Here is a 16,848-nt window from a genome sequence, read left to right as displayed (position 1 = left end):
GGCCGCAAAATAAAGGATCAAATATGAACACATATCAAGAGCTAGGCTCCTATGCTTTCGAAAGTACGGAAGCCTCCGTACTTATAAGTTGTTTTCGATGATGGGACATCCGATTCAGCGATCGGTTCCGTTAGGCATGATCTATGCTATTGGAACTATCTAGAAACTAAATTTCATAATTTTTTGACCTCGTTTGCCTAGTGAACGAGTAGTCTCAAAATGAACGGCTGAAAATAAAAATCTTATAAAAAACAATAATAAAAGACTCAAATTTCAAATCGGAAGTATTATTCTTGCTCTTGATGTTAAGTAGAATTTTCTATTAAAGTTTCATGTAATTTGGATACTTCTACACTGTTGAACTTAAAAACGTGCCACATCGGCCGTTAAAATAGTCATTTTTTAGATCCTTTGATCGCTTGGTAAATGATGTCGAAAAATTATGAAATTTAATTTCTAGATAATTTTAATATCGTAGATTATGCCTAAATTAAAGTTTGAGGACCAAAGTGCCTCGTGCCTTACAGTTTGAGGACTAAAAGTGTAATTTACCCTTCCAGTTGCAAGCCCAACAAGCAAACAAACTGTTGCCACTACATTCCAACTCATTTCAAATCCTATTAATGAACCAAACACATCCCATTTTTTAAAAAAATAATAAGATAACATATAAGTATCTAAACCCAATTTATAAATTGCAAGTAAAAAAAGACAAAGCAGCACATTTCTGCTTGCTCAAATTGAGCTATTTATGTATCCAAGGTGGTCAAAACATCTAGTATTAGTAATTTATATTTGAAAACAGTACTGAAAGAGTGCATAAAAATACGATACATGTTCAATAATACAACTGACATCACCTGATCTCTCTTCTTTTCTTCTTCTTTTTTTTTTTTTTGAATTTTCGTCTTCTTTTTCCATATTTCCTGTTATGATTTCTTTCAGATTTCTTGATTACCTTTACAAAGGTACTGATTTGCACAGCAAAATGAATTGTTTCAATGAAAACTACCTACAAAAGGCAAGAAATGCTTCCCACTGCTAGAAATTGATATCAGAACTAGTTTCGGAAGCATATTTGCTATCCCCAGGAGTACTTCTGTTTCGTTTGGTGGCAACAAGTGGGTTTCTCTCTTCCTCCTCAATAGCCAGTGGATGCTCGATATCGTCACTATGAAAAACGGGGTGAATGTACGCATATTTGAGGTAGTCTCTCAAATTTAAGTTTGGCTCAGTTGCTCGCTCTAATGTGTCCTTCACCATTGCATCCTACAAAGCATTATAGAAAAACCCTCAGCCAAACCACAATTAACATGCACATCAATTTGGAAAAATGTTAAATTGGTTTTTAATGCTTTGATTTTTTTTAAAAAAAGAAGGATAAATGAAGCTAACCTGCAAGGGGAGCTTCACGAATGCTGGTTCAAATCGACCCTTGCAAAAGCTGTGGAAACATATGGTGATAACGGGAAGACCAAGAAGCAAAGTTGACTGAGGCGCACGTTGTGTGCTCATCAAGCCCATAAGCAACAGCTGCGATACTATCATGGCGACTATCAACCGTCCATGAACATCTGGCCAGAATGATGCCCCACTCTCGTATTGTTGGTTGTAGACATTTATAATCTTGCATTGAAGTGAATAACAAAGCGATAACTCTAAGAATGTAAAAGTATAAGGTTGTTTAAACATAAATTCTACTACATTTCAGTGAAATAGTTAAAAAATTCCTACACGAAGAAGCACTTCATAAGAAAATTAATGGTGATTAGAATAAGGGAATAACTGAAGCTTTGGCAGAGGATCTTTTAACATCAAAGAGAAAAACACACTCATTTGGGTCATGACAAGATTGACAAAATCATGCAATAATGTGTGGAAGGGTCACAGAGAAATCAAGAAGTGCAGAGGACAAGAAGCCGAGAATTTTCAGGAGAAATTTTCATCCTCCAACATTCATTCCAGTTTTGGCTAACATCAGGGATACACTAACAAAATGAAATTGGCAAGCCATAGTGTCATGTTGTTATTGAGCGTCTATAAGTAACTCCTACACCTCCAAAAGCTCAAAGGCCGACATTAACAAGTAACATAAGTTAGAAGCACTTTACAGAAGGTATTTAGAAAGGTTAGAGGCGATTAGCAAAAGTAACAAGGATAGCATGATTAGGAAGGAGATGACAATACATAGGATTGAAAGAAGTACGATTAACAAACCCCACCTAGCATCCCTTGAGAATTGGCGCAGTTGAAACCACTTAAGTGAGACGAAGGCTGAATATAGTTCTTAACATTACATCTAATGTATTCTACACTACACTAAAATAATCTCACAGCAATCTTCAAACAGAGCTAAAGGATTGGATTTTCATTAATGGGGTTAGGCCAGCAGCATATTGTATTGTGTGAATGACAAGATACTCACAAGTCCATAGCAGTTAACTGTAAAACCTCAAAGAAATTTATCGGTGAGAAATATAGAAGAGATGAACAATGTGTAATAGTCAGACAAACATGCGAAGCTTCTCAACGTCAGAGTAAATGTACCTGATGCCTGAAAACAAGAAATGAAAAACTGAAGAACACAATTATGAAAGGAAGCAGTATTGGCGTGACAACAGCATACACAAGTCCAAGCAAAAAATATAGTTGTATCCGAGGTTCTGACGAGGCAAACTCCAAACATCCAGGGTCCATAGCTTGTTCCCGATCTTGCTCAGTCTTAACTAAAAAAGTGTTCTTTAGATGAAATATGACCAGCGGCTTCAATCTAATAATCTCCGCAGCAATACCAGCCCAGCCGTCAACCATTATGTAGCTGATAAAAAATGTTGCTTTCATAGGAATCGACCGACCAACAATTTCTGGAATTCTGAACAAAGATAAATGTAATTACAGGACAAAGAAATATATAATTATAGCAATTTCAAAGGACAAAATTACCCAAAATATAGATTTTGGTGCATAGAAAAGCAGTTTAATTTTTGAGAGTTAGATTGGTTTAAGACATTCAATTAGTTTTGAAGTAGGTTAAAAGAAGTAAATTATTTATATTACAAAAGCAGTTTCCTTTTTTACATATAGGACTAAAGTTTTCAAATAAAAACACTTGTGGGTTAAGTTGCCTTACGAGAATGGAAAAACGACCATCCATACACTTTACCCTGAATAAAAGAAGAGGACAAGCCTGAAGGTATGTAATGCCCTGGATGATTTGCAACCGCCAATGATAAGAATTCTCTAAGGCTTGATCGGTGATGAGGATGATGGATGGATCAGGATTGGAGAAATTGGGATAATTGAGTGAAAGGAAGAAGAAGAGGAAACAGAGAGAAGAGAGAAAGTGATCAGATTAGGAAGAGGAGAGTAGGGGTTTCGGAGAGGAGTGTAAATTAGGAAGATAAGGGGAGGAAGAAGGATAATTGGGGAGAAAGAAAGTGTTAATTCATTTCATTGATTCCCTTTTTTCACTGTGTACATTTACTATTCATACTACTTCATTACATGTACTGAAATGTAAAATAGTAGAAATAATAGAGTAAACTGTAAAAGGTAATGAAATGGTAAATAGGCCATCCGGGCCTATTTTGGTGGAGTTTGTGGGCTTTAGGTGGGCTACTGCATTTATCACCAGTTGATTAAAGAAATAGAGCGGTGGAGCGGGTCTTCAGTTCTGATCGCCCGATCCGCTAAGTATCTCTAGGTCCCTCCTTTCTCCCACTCCGTAAATCCTGTGGAATGCTCTTTTTCTTCTCAAGGATTCCCAACATTCCATGGATACAACTAAGATCCCAATTCATGGTTCTTTATTCTCTCTACCCTGCTACTATTACAAGGTACTCATAGCTTTATTGTTAACAAGAGAAAGAGAGAAAAATTTTCTATATACGTGCAGATATGATTCATAATACTAGTTGGAACACAGACTAGGACATAGCCCAGCCGGCCCAGCAGTATGTACCGAAACTTGGGCAAATGCGCATCATAATTCTAATTAAACTTGCTGACTACTTTTCTCATGTTGTTAACCTTCTTGTGCTAATATTTTCTTTTTCGCCGCCAACCTAACTAATCTACTAGAATCTTTACTTTGTACTCTTAAAATTACCATTTTCTTCAACTATATGACGCTTTGTGTGGTGTTCCGAAAATTTAGCTATCGAAATGACAATAATATCAGCAGCTAGTCGACACATCTGTCGAGTGTCGAGACGAGTCATTTGGTGCAAAAAGGACACAAAACGGACTCGAAGCATTGAAATTTGCCAAATGGCAACTTTCGAGCGCCCAAAAATGAGCACCAGGCACCAGAACCTCAATGCAGAGCTGAGGTTGTTACTGAAGCCATTTCGGGCTCACTTTCCAAGCGCCTGACGGTTACTATAGCAGTCCAAATTGGGTTGGTGAGCTCTCTCTCTCTCGTGAGTAACGAACTTTTGAGACACATGATAAGTGGTAGGTGATGATACGAGCACAGGATTAGGATCCAGACCCTCTTGGCAGGAGTCCACTTCTGCGCTGGGCGCGGCTTCACGTCATTCCGGGCGCCCGAATCTGGATTTTTCTGTAGAGAACATGTTAGAACTCTTTGATCTTTGGGCTCATTTTATCCTATCTTTTCCCCTATAAATAGACTTCCTACGTTGTCCACTGACTCTTTTCCCTCTCCACCAGAGAAGCTCATTTCCATTTCTCCTCAACCCACATTATCCATCTTCTCCTCAATTTCCTCCCTGCGGGATGGGAACCAGTGCACCAACAGCAACAGAGTTGTCAGCAGCAGTAGGATATTGAGCAATTGGGTGGAAGGGAAACCTTTAGCTGTGGATTTAGCTCCTGCTTGAGGTGTAGCATACGAGGAGAACTCATGGTCTGAGTTATAGCAGCTGGAATCAAGGTTACTTGGTGTGAATTGAGGTATTTTGTGTTAGTATGCTGATTTTGGAATTTTGCTAATTTCCTGCATCCAATTTCTGTTAGCTGAGCTTTTGGTAGATCTTGGCTGGATTTTTCTTTACCTCTTACTGATTTGGGGCTATCCTCAGTTAGATTACTGGTTAGTATGACTGAATTTAGATTTTTGGAGTTGAAATTGTGTTTTCATTGAATTTCGTTAGAATTTCAATTCGAAATTCTATTCTAGCGTAATCCTTGTTTGGAGTGGCCCTTTCCTTGTTTTCCTGGTTGATTTGGAGCTGCAGAAGGAGCTGGGGTGGTTGACTGCCATCTGGGTGAGGGTAAGTGAAATATTTTAGTAGAAACCCAGATTATAGCTGAATTGCATAGTTTTGTAACTCTTAGTGGCTGTGGTTGGTATAGTGTGCGCTGAGGAGGTCTTCTTCGTCCCCAGTTTGCTGGATTGCAATTCGAGGTGGGTTAGTTCTTCGAATACCATGAATTACCTTGTATGTCTATGGAAATTCCAACTTGCATGCGTTCTTTTGAAGTTGGCACTTCATTAAATACCTCTGATGAACTTAGATTCATTGTTAACTGAACTTCATTGTCATGTGCTGCTCGCTCTCATGCAAGTAGTTAAACCTACAACTACTAAGCTGAATTATAACTTCATATTACACTACTTGTACATGTTATCAAACTGAACCTAGTATAGCTAGTATACTTATATCAGGTTGGTGTTTCTTTGTGCCTGTGGCTGGCAGGGTGGGTGTGTCAAGTAGTGTGGATTTTAGTTATGTAGGGATTCGGATAGGTATCATATTATTGACCCTTTGTGGGTCACGGTAGCCATGCGTTGCACGGCTGTACCGGGTATTTGTATATGCATCAGAGTGTGTCGTGGTTGCTTCGTTAGCAGGTACTATGATCTATATGCTCATGTGCATCAATTATAGCCTGCAACATACCGGACCTGGTAACTTTGATCCTCGAGCGGGTCGCTCTCCTCAAGTGCCACTTCGAAAATAAGCGGCTTGATTTAGTACTAGAATTTTCACATTGGCGACCCACTGGTTTGTAATAGGGATCAGACATGAGGCTACTATAGGCTTGACTGGTCTTTCGAGCCAGTTCAGCATATCATACATGATGTATCCATTCTTATAGTTCTAGTATAGAGGAATGGTAAAAGTTTTCTTTCCACAGCTTTTTACTTGCTCAACTTTTTTTTTTCAACAGTTTTTATTACTTATGTCTCTGATAGACCTAATGGGTAGGTCATTGTCGTCGACGATGGTACCCATTGAAGTCTACTTATTTTGAGTAGTTCTCACACCCTCTGGTGTTGACCTTTTTCTTGCAGAGCCTCCACACCTGTCCCTGCTGTTTCTGATTAAGATAAGGAAATCGTTGAATAAATAGCTCTCTTACCCGAGGACTGTATAAGCGGACAACCCTATTGTTAGCATTTTTTTGGAGACTTACTGTGCATAGCTTGATGTTTTTTATTTACAGTTTAGAGATGTGGATTGTACTATTTTGGAGACTTGTTTATGTACAGTATGTTGAGCTACATGTTAGTTATTTCAGCTCTGTTACTATTTAGTTGTAGTAGCTTCTTGTACTTGAGCAGCTTTTTATGCTTCGAATGCACGGGACTTACCGTGTGTGTGGCAGATCTATTTGGAAAGCCCGAATTCCGCTGCAACCTAGGGCATGACGCTATGCTTGTGTACAAAAAATTTATAAGATGGGCGCATTTGATCGCAGCCAATTTTATTGGAGGTGGGCCGAAAAAATAAAATTGGGCATAATTAATTGGGTCCTAGTAGGTATCCACGGAGCATTGAAACCAATCTCTGAATCAATTCCAAACAAGTGATAACTCTATTGCATTGGTCGTCAAAATTGCTTAGCCCTCATTATAGGGCCACCGCCAAAAAATGTGAAGAGCATTAAAATATTTTTCTTTGTTTTCTAAAAGAAAAACAATAATGGTTGACCAGATCAGATCTTATTCAAATTTAATGTTTGACCTGATCAATGTAGTCACTTCAATTTTTCATTCTGTATAACTTTCCTCATATGTATACTATATAGGCATATATTACAACCATTAAGATAATAACAAAAATAGAAGAATCAGGAGAAAAAAGCAAGAAGGCTTACTTGTTAGCAGACTCATGGAGGAAACTGTTAAGTTGTTCAAATGCCGTTCCAGTGATTAAACTCCCAAGAAAAACATTGACAAAGAGAAAGAGATAGTACTTGGATGCTGACCTTCTCTCCAATGCTGACAATGCTGTGAAACCTTCTATCTTGGACATTGTCATAAGAATTGTTGGGAGAAGAATAAGGAAGACTTTCAAAGCAATCCCTGGTAAAAAACCCTGTATCAACGACTTAACAACCTGCCTGTATAAAAAAGTAAGTAAATGCCGATTAGAAGCAAGAGTTAGAAGAGTGAGACCTTATTAATTATCAGAGAATATGAATAGCTGATAATAAAAAATCTTAGAAGTTTTCAACTGCCTTACAATTGAATAACTTGATAGAATGGCCCCTTAAATACCATGGAGAATACTAGCAAAGACAATCTATATTTAAACGCAAATTTAAAATAACAAGTGTGATATTCTCTAATGCTAGGTAGTGGAATTTGGATTAATATAGTCAAATAATGAACTTACGTGACAGAAAGTGAGAATCTCAGGAAAAAGCAAGCAATATATATGAGAAATCATAGTAAGGAACACTTACACTTCTATAACAGGCCTTAAGAAAGGAACAACCTTCTCGATACCCTCAAGGTTTGCTAAGGACTGGACAAATGCAATTGGTATGATAAAGAAAAATGTCAGGAAGAATAGGGCAACAGCCATAAGAGACCTCCGAATAGTAAGCTCAACATAAGGGATTGCTAGATTAGACCAATAAACATCACGAGGCTCAGGAGCCCACTCCGTTAGCCATAGCGTTGGATTGCTTGATTGCTGAGTTTGAGCACAGACAGCTGCACCCCATCGGCTTTTAAAGGAGACAAATGCTGCTGGCATAATAGATTTTGGATTGGAAATTACCCTTTCTCTTTCTGCATCTTCCTGTGCAAACATTGAACAAAAAATTCAACTAATTAGACCAAAAAAAGCACCTCCAGTGCTATATAAAATATAGTTGTAACTAAAGAAAATTTTAAACTTGCATTAAGTTAAAGCCTTAAAGGAAATAATATAATGTTGCAAGAAGTTTATACAACAACAAAAATAGAAATAGTGTTTAGTAGGGCAAAATTAATACAATTTTAAAAAAAAACTTTTGAAATTCCCTAAAGTGTCTTGCCTCATAAAGGAAACGACATGAATCCTTCTAATTCTCTTCGACCGAAATCGACTAACACAGCTCTCATTACATACCATGAGCACTGACCAATCTTAAAGCACCTATTACAATAGGTTTGATCTAGAAACGAGAATCAAATAACATTTACGCAACTATAAGAAGGAAGTGGGAATTCCTTCAATTTTTTTTTCTCCTCTGCTTCTATTTTTTACTCAAATGACCAAACCCATGATTAATATAATTTTTTCTATTGTATCTCATTTTTTTGTGTTTTTCTACTGCACATATGTAGCATGTACTCAGACATCTTCATCGATGGAGCAGACTGAAAAGGAAGGATGATGTTATCGGCAACAACATCGAAGGTGAAGGAGTGATGGAATGGCACGAAATTGATGCAAAAACAGAGTTTGGAAATTAAAACTGCATAATAGTGCAGCTGTGTGAAGTTCCAAAACTTGTATTGTGGAGTACCAATACTCAATAGAAAACTCAGCTAGGGAACTGTAGAAACTGGCAAAATTCAAATGCAATTAATGAATATTTGAATTTGGGACATTTGAAATTTGGAAAATTGGAATTTTGAAATTATTCAAAATTATGGGTTTTGACAGAGGGGGGCTAAGTCCGTAAATCGAAAACGGAATTCGATGAAATGAGTTCACCACTTGAAGGTTCTGGCAACGAAGTCTTGGTGAAGTCAGTTTTCAGAGTCAGCAAAGCGAAAGTGGAGAATTAAGCAAATTTCGAAAATTCGTCGAAAATGAGAAATTGGAAATTTCGGAAAAAGGCTTATATTTGATATATGGATTTTGACGAAATTTGGCGTGGAGGGAGTTTACTACAATATACACTATTGTGAGGGACTAACATACATACATACATACATACATACATACATATACATACATACATACATATGTATATATATATATATATATACATATATATATATACATATATATATTATAACATAAATATAATAATATTATCATACAATTACTATATCATATAATAGATATAATACAAATATAACATACATATCATATATATTATATGACTACTACTAATATATATATATACAAATCATATATAATATACATATAATATATACATAATACATAGAATCATAATACATATATATATATACGATATATATACAATATAATATAATATAATATACATATATATAACATATAACTATATATATTATTACTAATATATTAATACGATTGAGCTAGAAGTACTATCGATAGCAATAACGGGCTCCGTTGCCACCCATTTGTTTTCGAAATGATGAGCCTCAAATCACAGCATCGCACCGTTGAACATGATTCTATACCCTTGAAGATTTAGAAATCAAATTTCATACATTTTCGAATTGATTCTTCTTATCATCGACGTGCGACACAAAAATGAACGACGCTAAAATGATATTCTATAGAAAAATGATAACAGGAGTCTTATAATCAAGATCAGAAGTATAATGATTTTGTTTAAATAGTTTAAAAGAAATTTCTAACAAAAATCTCAATTGAATTTGCGATAGTCTTTACGCCGTTACAAGAAAACGGCCTCATATCGACCACTTAAAATTTAAAATTTTAAACCGCTTTGATCATTAGGAAATGAGTGTCGAAAAGATTTGAAATTTGATTTCTAAATTCTCAAGATGGTATAGATCAATTCAACGGTGCGTATCTGTACGATTGGGGCTTCCCATCATCGAAACAAATGTGTGGGCAACGAGGGCCTAGGTTTGCTACTGATAGTTTCGCAGCTCCTCTAATATATTATATTATATATACTATAGAACTAGGCTTACTATGCTATTAGATGCACAAGTCATTGGTGGCTACCAAGTTTTTGGCTATTGGATTAAGATGTGCGGTTAGGATGATGTGGCCCCCTAAGGGTTGAGTGGGTGGTTGGGTTGGTTAATATATGATCTCCAGTGAAAATATCAAAAGGGATAGATCTAACGGCGAAACTGGGTAGACCAACTTGTTTGTGGCTATTTAATGCATAGGTAGCCGGACTGGCTATGGCCGACTCTATACACACACACACACACACAACAATATTTATATATATACACATATATACTATACACATAATTATAGGTCGTTCGCGGCTACTATATCTATTATGAGTTACGATCGCCCTCCAGTTACTCATAAGTTGTTTCGATGATGAGAGCTTCCGAATCAGACGACTCACACCGTTAAACGTTATTTACACATTAAAACTATCTAGAAATCAAATGTTTATAATTTTTCCGACATCATTACCTTACGATCTAACGAGGTCACAAATTGTGACAATTTTTACGGCTGTATGGATACTTGCTAGTTTAACGATTGTAAAAGAATCAAAATTGTTTAATTTTTTGAATCGAAAATTCATACTTACATCTAGATAAAGATCAATACTCCGATCTTGAATTGAAGGTCTGATTCATGCTTTTTAGGACGTCGTTCGATTTGACCGTTCATTTTGATGTCCACTTGATGGACTTTATTATGATTTTCGAAATTACGAGATTTATTTTCTAGGAAGTTCAAATACTCTAGTCATATTTAAGGAGTGGATCGGATCGATTCGGGAAGCTAATTCAGTTGCAACAACTTAAGAGTGTACGCAGCGCGCATCAATTACTATAATAGTATCAGTAGCAAGGCCCGACAGCAGCACACACACATCAGCAACCACACACACTTTACAAACACACATATATAATATTATATATATATATATATATATATATATATATGTTGAGTTAGGGTTTCATGTAACTTCGCCCTATGTCACGGCCTCAGCGTTTTTGTTCGCAAAGCTCGTGTGGCGCCCCACTTCCTGCTCGAAGATGGGCAAGCCTTCATCCCTGTTGCTAGCCTGGACCTTCGCGTCCTACGACTAAGTATGCAAAGGAAATGATAGAAAGAGAAAGGCAGAGGTTCACTCAAAAAAAACTAAGTACTCCACTACTTAGAAAAAGAGATTACAACACACATACACACTCCCTCTTGTGTCTTTTGGCCTTAGCCAAACCCCACCATTTATAGGCTCCTAGATACATTGAATCTAACCTACACTAATTCTCTCATTAAGGCACACAATAACTCACCCACTATTACATAATAATGAGCCATCATGAATGCCTAGTGATCCTAAGAGTTACTCATGTCCCTTGGGTTTCCGCCAGTGGTTATGGAGGCATTGATTGCAGTAGTTACATAACCCTTCATCTCCCATGAAAGGCTGCTGGTTTTGAGCCTACTTGACAACCCGCTCCACTAGCGAAGTTGGGCCAGGGACTTGGCCACACTGAAGAATTACTAGTCCCTGACACCTAGCTCCCTTTTGTGCCCCTGCCGCAGTCCCCTCCGCAAGATCCCTGCACCCTCCAAAGCCTCTGGCAACTACTCCAGACGCCGGAATGCCCATAATGGCAGCACCATCAATAGTCCCTTTCTCTTCCTATCTCTCTCTCTCTCTTCATCTCGAACCAGAAAAGGTTGAGAGGGATCCTTTCATCAACAATCACTACTGCAGACCTCCCCTAGTCCAGCGAGGCTCCTCCGACGATCGCCACTACTGTCGTACCCCCAGTCAGGCGTGCACCCGAACTACAAGGATTTTGGCCGTAATATCTTGCTCGGCCACCCCTAGGTTACTCGGCATTGCGGCTCACCGCCGGCAATCCTCTAAAACCGCCAGTGCTACCCCGAAGCCCTCAGTAGTTGGAAGTGCCTGGACTCAAGCTACACCAAGCTAACCCTAGTTTCCCCCCAGTTGCCGCACGGGTTCCGCCGCCGCCGCCGCCTTCTGCCACTAGTGCACCTCCCCCGACCTCAAGCTAGCGATCTCGCTCGCCCTCTGTTGGCGCTCGCAACCGCCGACCACCAGAGCCTGTGAAGGGTCTGATCAAGCCCTAGCTGGTTTCGAGCTATATTTCTTGGAGCCCGATACCCTTGATCAGGCCAACCCGCACTCTAACGTACCTCGAAAAGGTGAGCCCAATTGGGGATGTACTTGTTGGACAAGTTGCAGAACTTTCTTTTGGGTTTGGAATTGTAATAGAATAGTTATGCATTATTTATTTGATACCTAAATTCATATGTTTTCCTTATTTGCATTTGTATATGAGTAAAATGCATTGGTTACTTGGTTGTGCTTCATGTGTACGGGGGCACTCTTCATATGCGGCAGATTGGTGCACGTGTACGAGAGCGCTTCAGCTAAAACCTAGAGCGTGACACAGGTAGTAACTCTATATTTCATGCAGGCAGCGAAAAATTTGTCCGTACAGCCGGTCAGTTACGTCCCCAGCAAAAAAAGGCTTCCGTACCAGGACGGGGCATGACAATGATGATAGTAAGATATTTACGGTTTGATCATTCGAGTAATTGTAAGAAGCGACGGGGAGGAAAAAAGAACAAATCCACCCTTCCTTTGTCAATGTTACTGAATGCTATTGGAATTTGTTCTCTAAACTGATCGGCATTTTATAGTGTATATTTTAGTATTGGTGAACACACGAAGCATGTGACGGGAGTGCATGCTCCAAGCAGATCTTTATCCCTTCTTCTTTTCCCTTCGTGCATGCATCGCCCAAAAATGAATCTAGTTTATGAGTGAGTTCAAGTTTTCCTTCATTCTCCTTTTTTCTATCTTCTTTAATTTCTAATAATTTTTTACACTTGTGACTTTTTTTATGTTTTTCAAATTTATTTGATCATCAAAAGAAAAAGAAAAAACTTCAAAAAAAATGTAGTTCTAAAATTTATAAAAGCTACCAATCATGCACTATTAGTTGTATGCCCTAGAAGCCTATAAGGCTGACACATTTTATTTTCTATGGGACATAATTTTGTACGTAATCTTTATTATTTATATATCTGGGCCCTTTTTATTCCGTTCATATTTAATGTGTCCGTGAGTCGTCCATTGAATTAACAAGATGATAATATGTATCTAAAGAGTTGAGAATTTGAGATACATATTTGTGATTAATTCCTAAATGCTCTCAATCGATAGATCATCATGGGGACGATAATTGATCTGGTAAGATTGATGTGTGTGTCGCTACTCTTTTGGGATGACGAAGCTCGAGTCATCAATATAGGGACACTGGAGCAAACATGCAGGTGGTTTTTGGAGAACAAGGGTACTGAGCTTGACCAACTATGAACAGTTACATGGATGTCTACTCATTCGTCAGTAACTGGTTTGATGTTGCAGTGGTACAACTGATCCTTAGACCTGCGACACTACAGCCATTCAATGTAAGGCTACTGTAGTTTGACTATGCAACAAACTCTGATTCTAACCATCGGTCTTAGTAGTATATGTTGGCTGCAGTCAGTTCATATCAGGAATGGATGTGTATATAGGGGATCTATCGCTCTCGGTCAAAAGATAATTAGTTCTATGTTATTTGTAAGGCAAAGCTCGGAAATCCTCGGCCGGGATAGTATGGTGTATGAAAAGAGGTTTCCAAGAGTAACCATAAAGCTTCTATCCTATCAAATTTGTCATATGACGGTTGATGGGGTTTGAAGAGTATTCCATGACCTCCACTCAGTTAGGACTATACGATAGAAGGATTGTATTGTACAGTAACTGCACCTAGAGGTTTTGTCTGATATTCACTTTTGACTGGATTGCCACTACATGCTGATGCTGCTAGGCGTCACTGGTGGATTATGGGAACCAATAGGAATAATTATAGATAATTAATATTCTATAAGGGTGGAATCAAAAGAGTTTGAGCCATCGAAAGAAGTTTCGATGATGATGTAAATGGGGGTCGCATCATATCTCACTACCAGACAGAATTGAACCTATTAGGTCACACACATAAGAAATCACGCATGATCGATATTACAGAGACGATAAAAGAAGTTTATCGGATGGTTTAATTGCGATTACAATATAGTTAAATAGTAAACTTTACTAATTTATTAGTAAAAGGACTAATTTGCAATTATTGTAGAGTTATTTATGTATAAAAGTTGCATGGTGTATTTACTAATCGTTAGTAAATAATATGAGGACTTATGTGTAAATGTTACATACGAATCGAATTAGGATTCAGATTCGGTTTATTCTAAAACCAACTTGCGGGTTAATGGATAATCCATTCGGACTAGGATTTCGATTAGGATTAGGGTTAGGCTTAGGGTATTTCCATTATAACTATATGTCATATGACATATTAATTAATGAATGCATCATAAAAGAAATAGAAAACCCGGGCCGTCAATCCTCTCTCTTCTTCTAGTCCTCCATAATTAATCCAACGGTTTCAATCTTCAAAAGGTTGCTAGCATATCCAGAAGATTAATTCATCTTTCTCGAATCAACGCAAGCATCAATTTGTGATCAGATTGCGGATCGAAGCAGTCAATTAGTTCGATCAAGGGCGTGATTTCATGTGGACGCGAGTAGAGGCCGCATGCTTGCGCGGCTAGCGAGAACGAACAGTTGTTACCAATAATCGTTGACTTCGCGGTGATCTCGACCCACGCAAGGTGAAAAACTAATTCTATCTTATTAGATCAGTTGGATCGATTATTTAAGATTAAAAACGAAACACGAGGTTATCTTTGGTTTAGAAAATTTTAATTATGTTATTTTCTTCCGTGCGTATGTATGATTTTCTTACATGCACAATATGCAAGTCTCTGCAATAATAATATACAGACTAATTATATTAAGTGCATTTAATTTAAAAGAATTATGAAATCTCTAAAAAAAAAATTTGACAATTTTTAAGAAATTCCTAGAAATTCCTAGAAATCCCAAAACTTTTCCTTCACTTTTTGAAAAATTTCAAACATAATTTGTGTTTTTTGTCTGTTTTGTAGTCTATATAAGGCAAAAACTCCCATATTTTATTATTGGAAACCCTAAATCTAACATTACTAGTTCTATTCTCTTCCATTTCCAACCTAAAATCCACCTAGAATGTGGGCCCCCATACTCTGGTGATGCTTCAAATTCATTTTGCAAAGCAACAAAAATGAAAACAACTACTAGAATTAACATTTTAACCAAAAACAAAACCAAGATATTTAACCCGCATGTTGCAATATTTACGTTTACCTCTTTAGACAGCTTCTCAATCTCAGCAGTATGGTAGTCTATAGCATCCAATGTTTTCCCCCAAAGACCCCAAAATCCTGTCTATAGGAAACAATAGGAAGTGAATACTAGTTAATATATCTACCAAAAACTAACTTCTTTAAATTTAAATAGTTAAAAAGGAAGTAAAAATTATACTATAAAAAGTGTAAAGAAGTTGAGGCAATTTGTGATTATAGCCTAACCTTCATAGTAGGCCTTCTAGCAGGATTTCTAGTATGTTTATTCTCATAGTATACAAGCCAATTTTGCAAGCCTTTTTTTTTTTCAACTATACTTGCAAGTTTATTTGCATTATAAACGACCTGTAACCAGAAATTTTCAAGAGAAAATAAACGTCAGTTAGAGGTAAAAGTGTATTAAAAAAAAAAAAACACAACATTAGTTTGTTGCTAACAGAAAGTTAGCACCACAAGAAAGGGTAGCAAATGTAGAGAAATTATAAGAAAGTAAATTATAACAATATCCACCATCAACCACATGATAGAATGCCAAGCCGTCTCTAAGTACCAAATGACAAATGCTGACAAAATTGAACCATGACATTATAAATTTATTCATCAAATTTCATAGGAACTCTTGTTAAAGTGTAAAGCTATATAACATGTTGAATATTCTTGATTCAAACGACAATTCCACAACCTACTAAAAAATGCTTTCTGGGATTTGCAGATTGCTGTAATGGAATTCAAGGTAAAAGAATAGCTGGATAATGCTTAAAAACCAAAAGAAAATTAGAAGTGCCTAACTAGGAATTTCTGATATCTACAAAAGTTATCCTCTCTATAAAAGAATACCTAAGGAGATTAATTGGCTTTTATGTGATACCATCTTAAGTTGATATCCCAAAAGGCATTGATCTGTAACCACCAAGGATTGCTTGTGCCGCCTATGCCGTACCATGCCAAGGCCGTGCCGGCATGTAGCACAAAGTCGTGCCAACACCGTATCTCCAAAATGGTTTTTTTTTTGCATTTTTAAAATCTTTTATAGTTATTTGAGGTAGAAAGATTCGTCATACTTGAAATATTTAGGTTTAGTAAATTTAGAGAAATTAATAAGCTTCATTGCATAATGAGATCTGTAAGAAAATATCTATTTACAAATAAGAAGATTTCCTCCAATTTCTTTTAACGTTTTAGATCTTTTGAATTTGCTCATGGCACTATTTGTGTAACACACTGAACTTTAGCAAATTACAAGGTTCGAGTGTTTGATTAGAGTTCTGAGTTTTTTCGGGTATTCTGGAGGGTCGTTGATTATGTCCCGACCCATGACTCGCATCCCGAGGAGTAAGGATTGAAACTTAGTACCAAAACCTCAAAAATGCAGATTTTGGGCTGCTCTCGGGTTGGACTCTGCAGAGCAGAGTATCGGTACTGCATTGGCCGCGTACCGGTACTGGACCTGGTACCGTTACTGCATCGCGCTGGTACCGGTACCCAATGCATTTTCCCGCCT

General features: G+C 37.3%; 1 protein-coding gene across 15 annotated transcripts in view; it reads right to left on the bottom strand.

The window, feature by feature from the left end:
* Positions 749-16,848, bottom strand: part of LOC109709410 (CSC1-like protein At4g02900) — a 39,608-nt gene continuing 23,508 nt past the window's right edge. For 9 of the 15 annotated variants that reach the window (XM_020231638.1, XM_020231637.1, XM_020231639.1 and 6 more), the window contains 7 exons: positions 15,573-15,692; positions 15,349-15,429; positions 7,660-8,000; positions 7,069-7,314; positions 2,548-2,872; positions 1,396-1,626; positions 749-1,269 (listed from right to left, as the gene is read on the bottom strand). In XM_020231638.1, the coding sequence (XP_020087227.1) occupies positions 1,042-1,269; positions 1,396-1,626; positions 2,548-2,872; positions 7,069-7,314; positions 7,660-8,000; positions 15,349-15,429; positions 15,573-15,692 (1,572 nt within the window). In that variant the 3' untranslated portion in view covers positions 749-1,041. Of the gene's footprint in view, positions 1,270-1,395; positions 1,659-2,425; positions 2,873-7,068; positions 7,315-7,659; positions 8,001-15,348; positions 15,430-15,572; positions 15,693-16,848 lie in introns of those variants that run through there. The other 6 variants (XM_020231644.1, XM_020231645.1, XM_020231646.1 and 3 more) reach the window with 6 other exon arrangements.

Source organism: Ananas comosus, linkage group 4 (assembly GCF_001540865.1).
Source record: "Ananas comosus cultivar F153 linkage group 4, ASM154086v1, whole genome shotgun sequence".
In the NCBI taxonomy this organism is placed as follows: domain Eukaryota; kingdom Viridiplantae; phylum Streptophyta; class Magnoliopsida; order Poales; family Bromeliaceae; genus Ananas; species Ananas comosus.
This window is presented reverse-complemented; position numbering and strand designations above follow the sequence as displayed.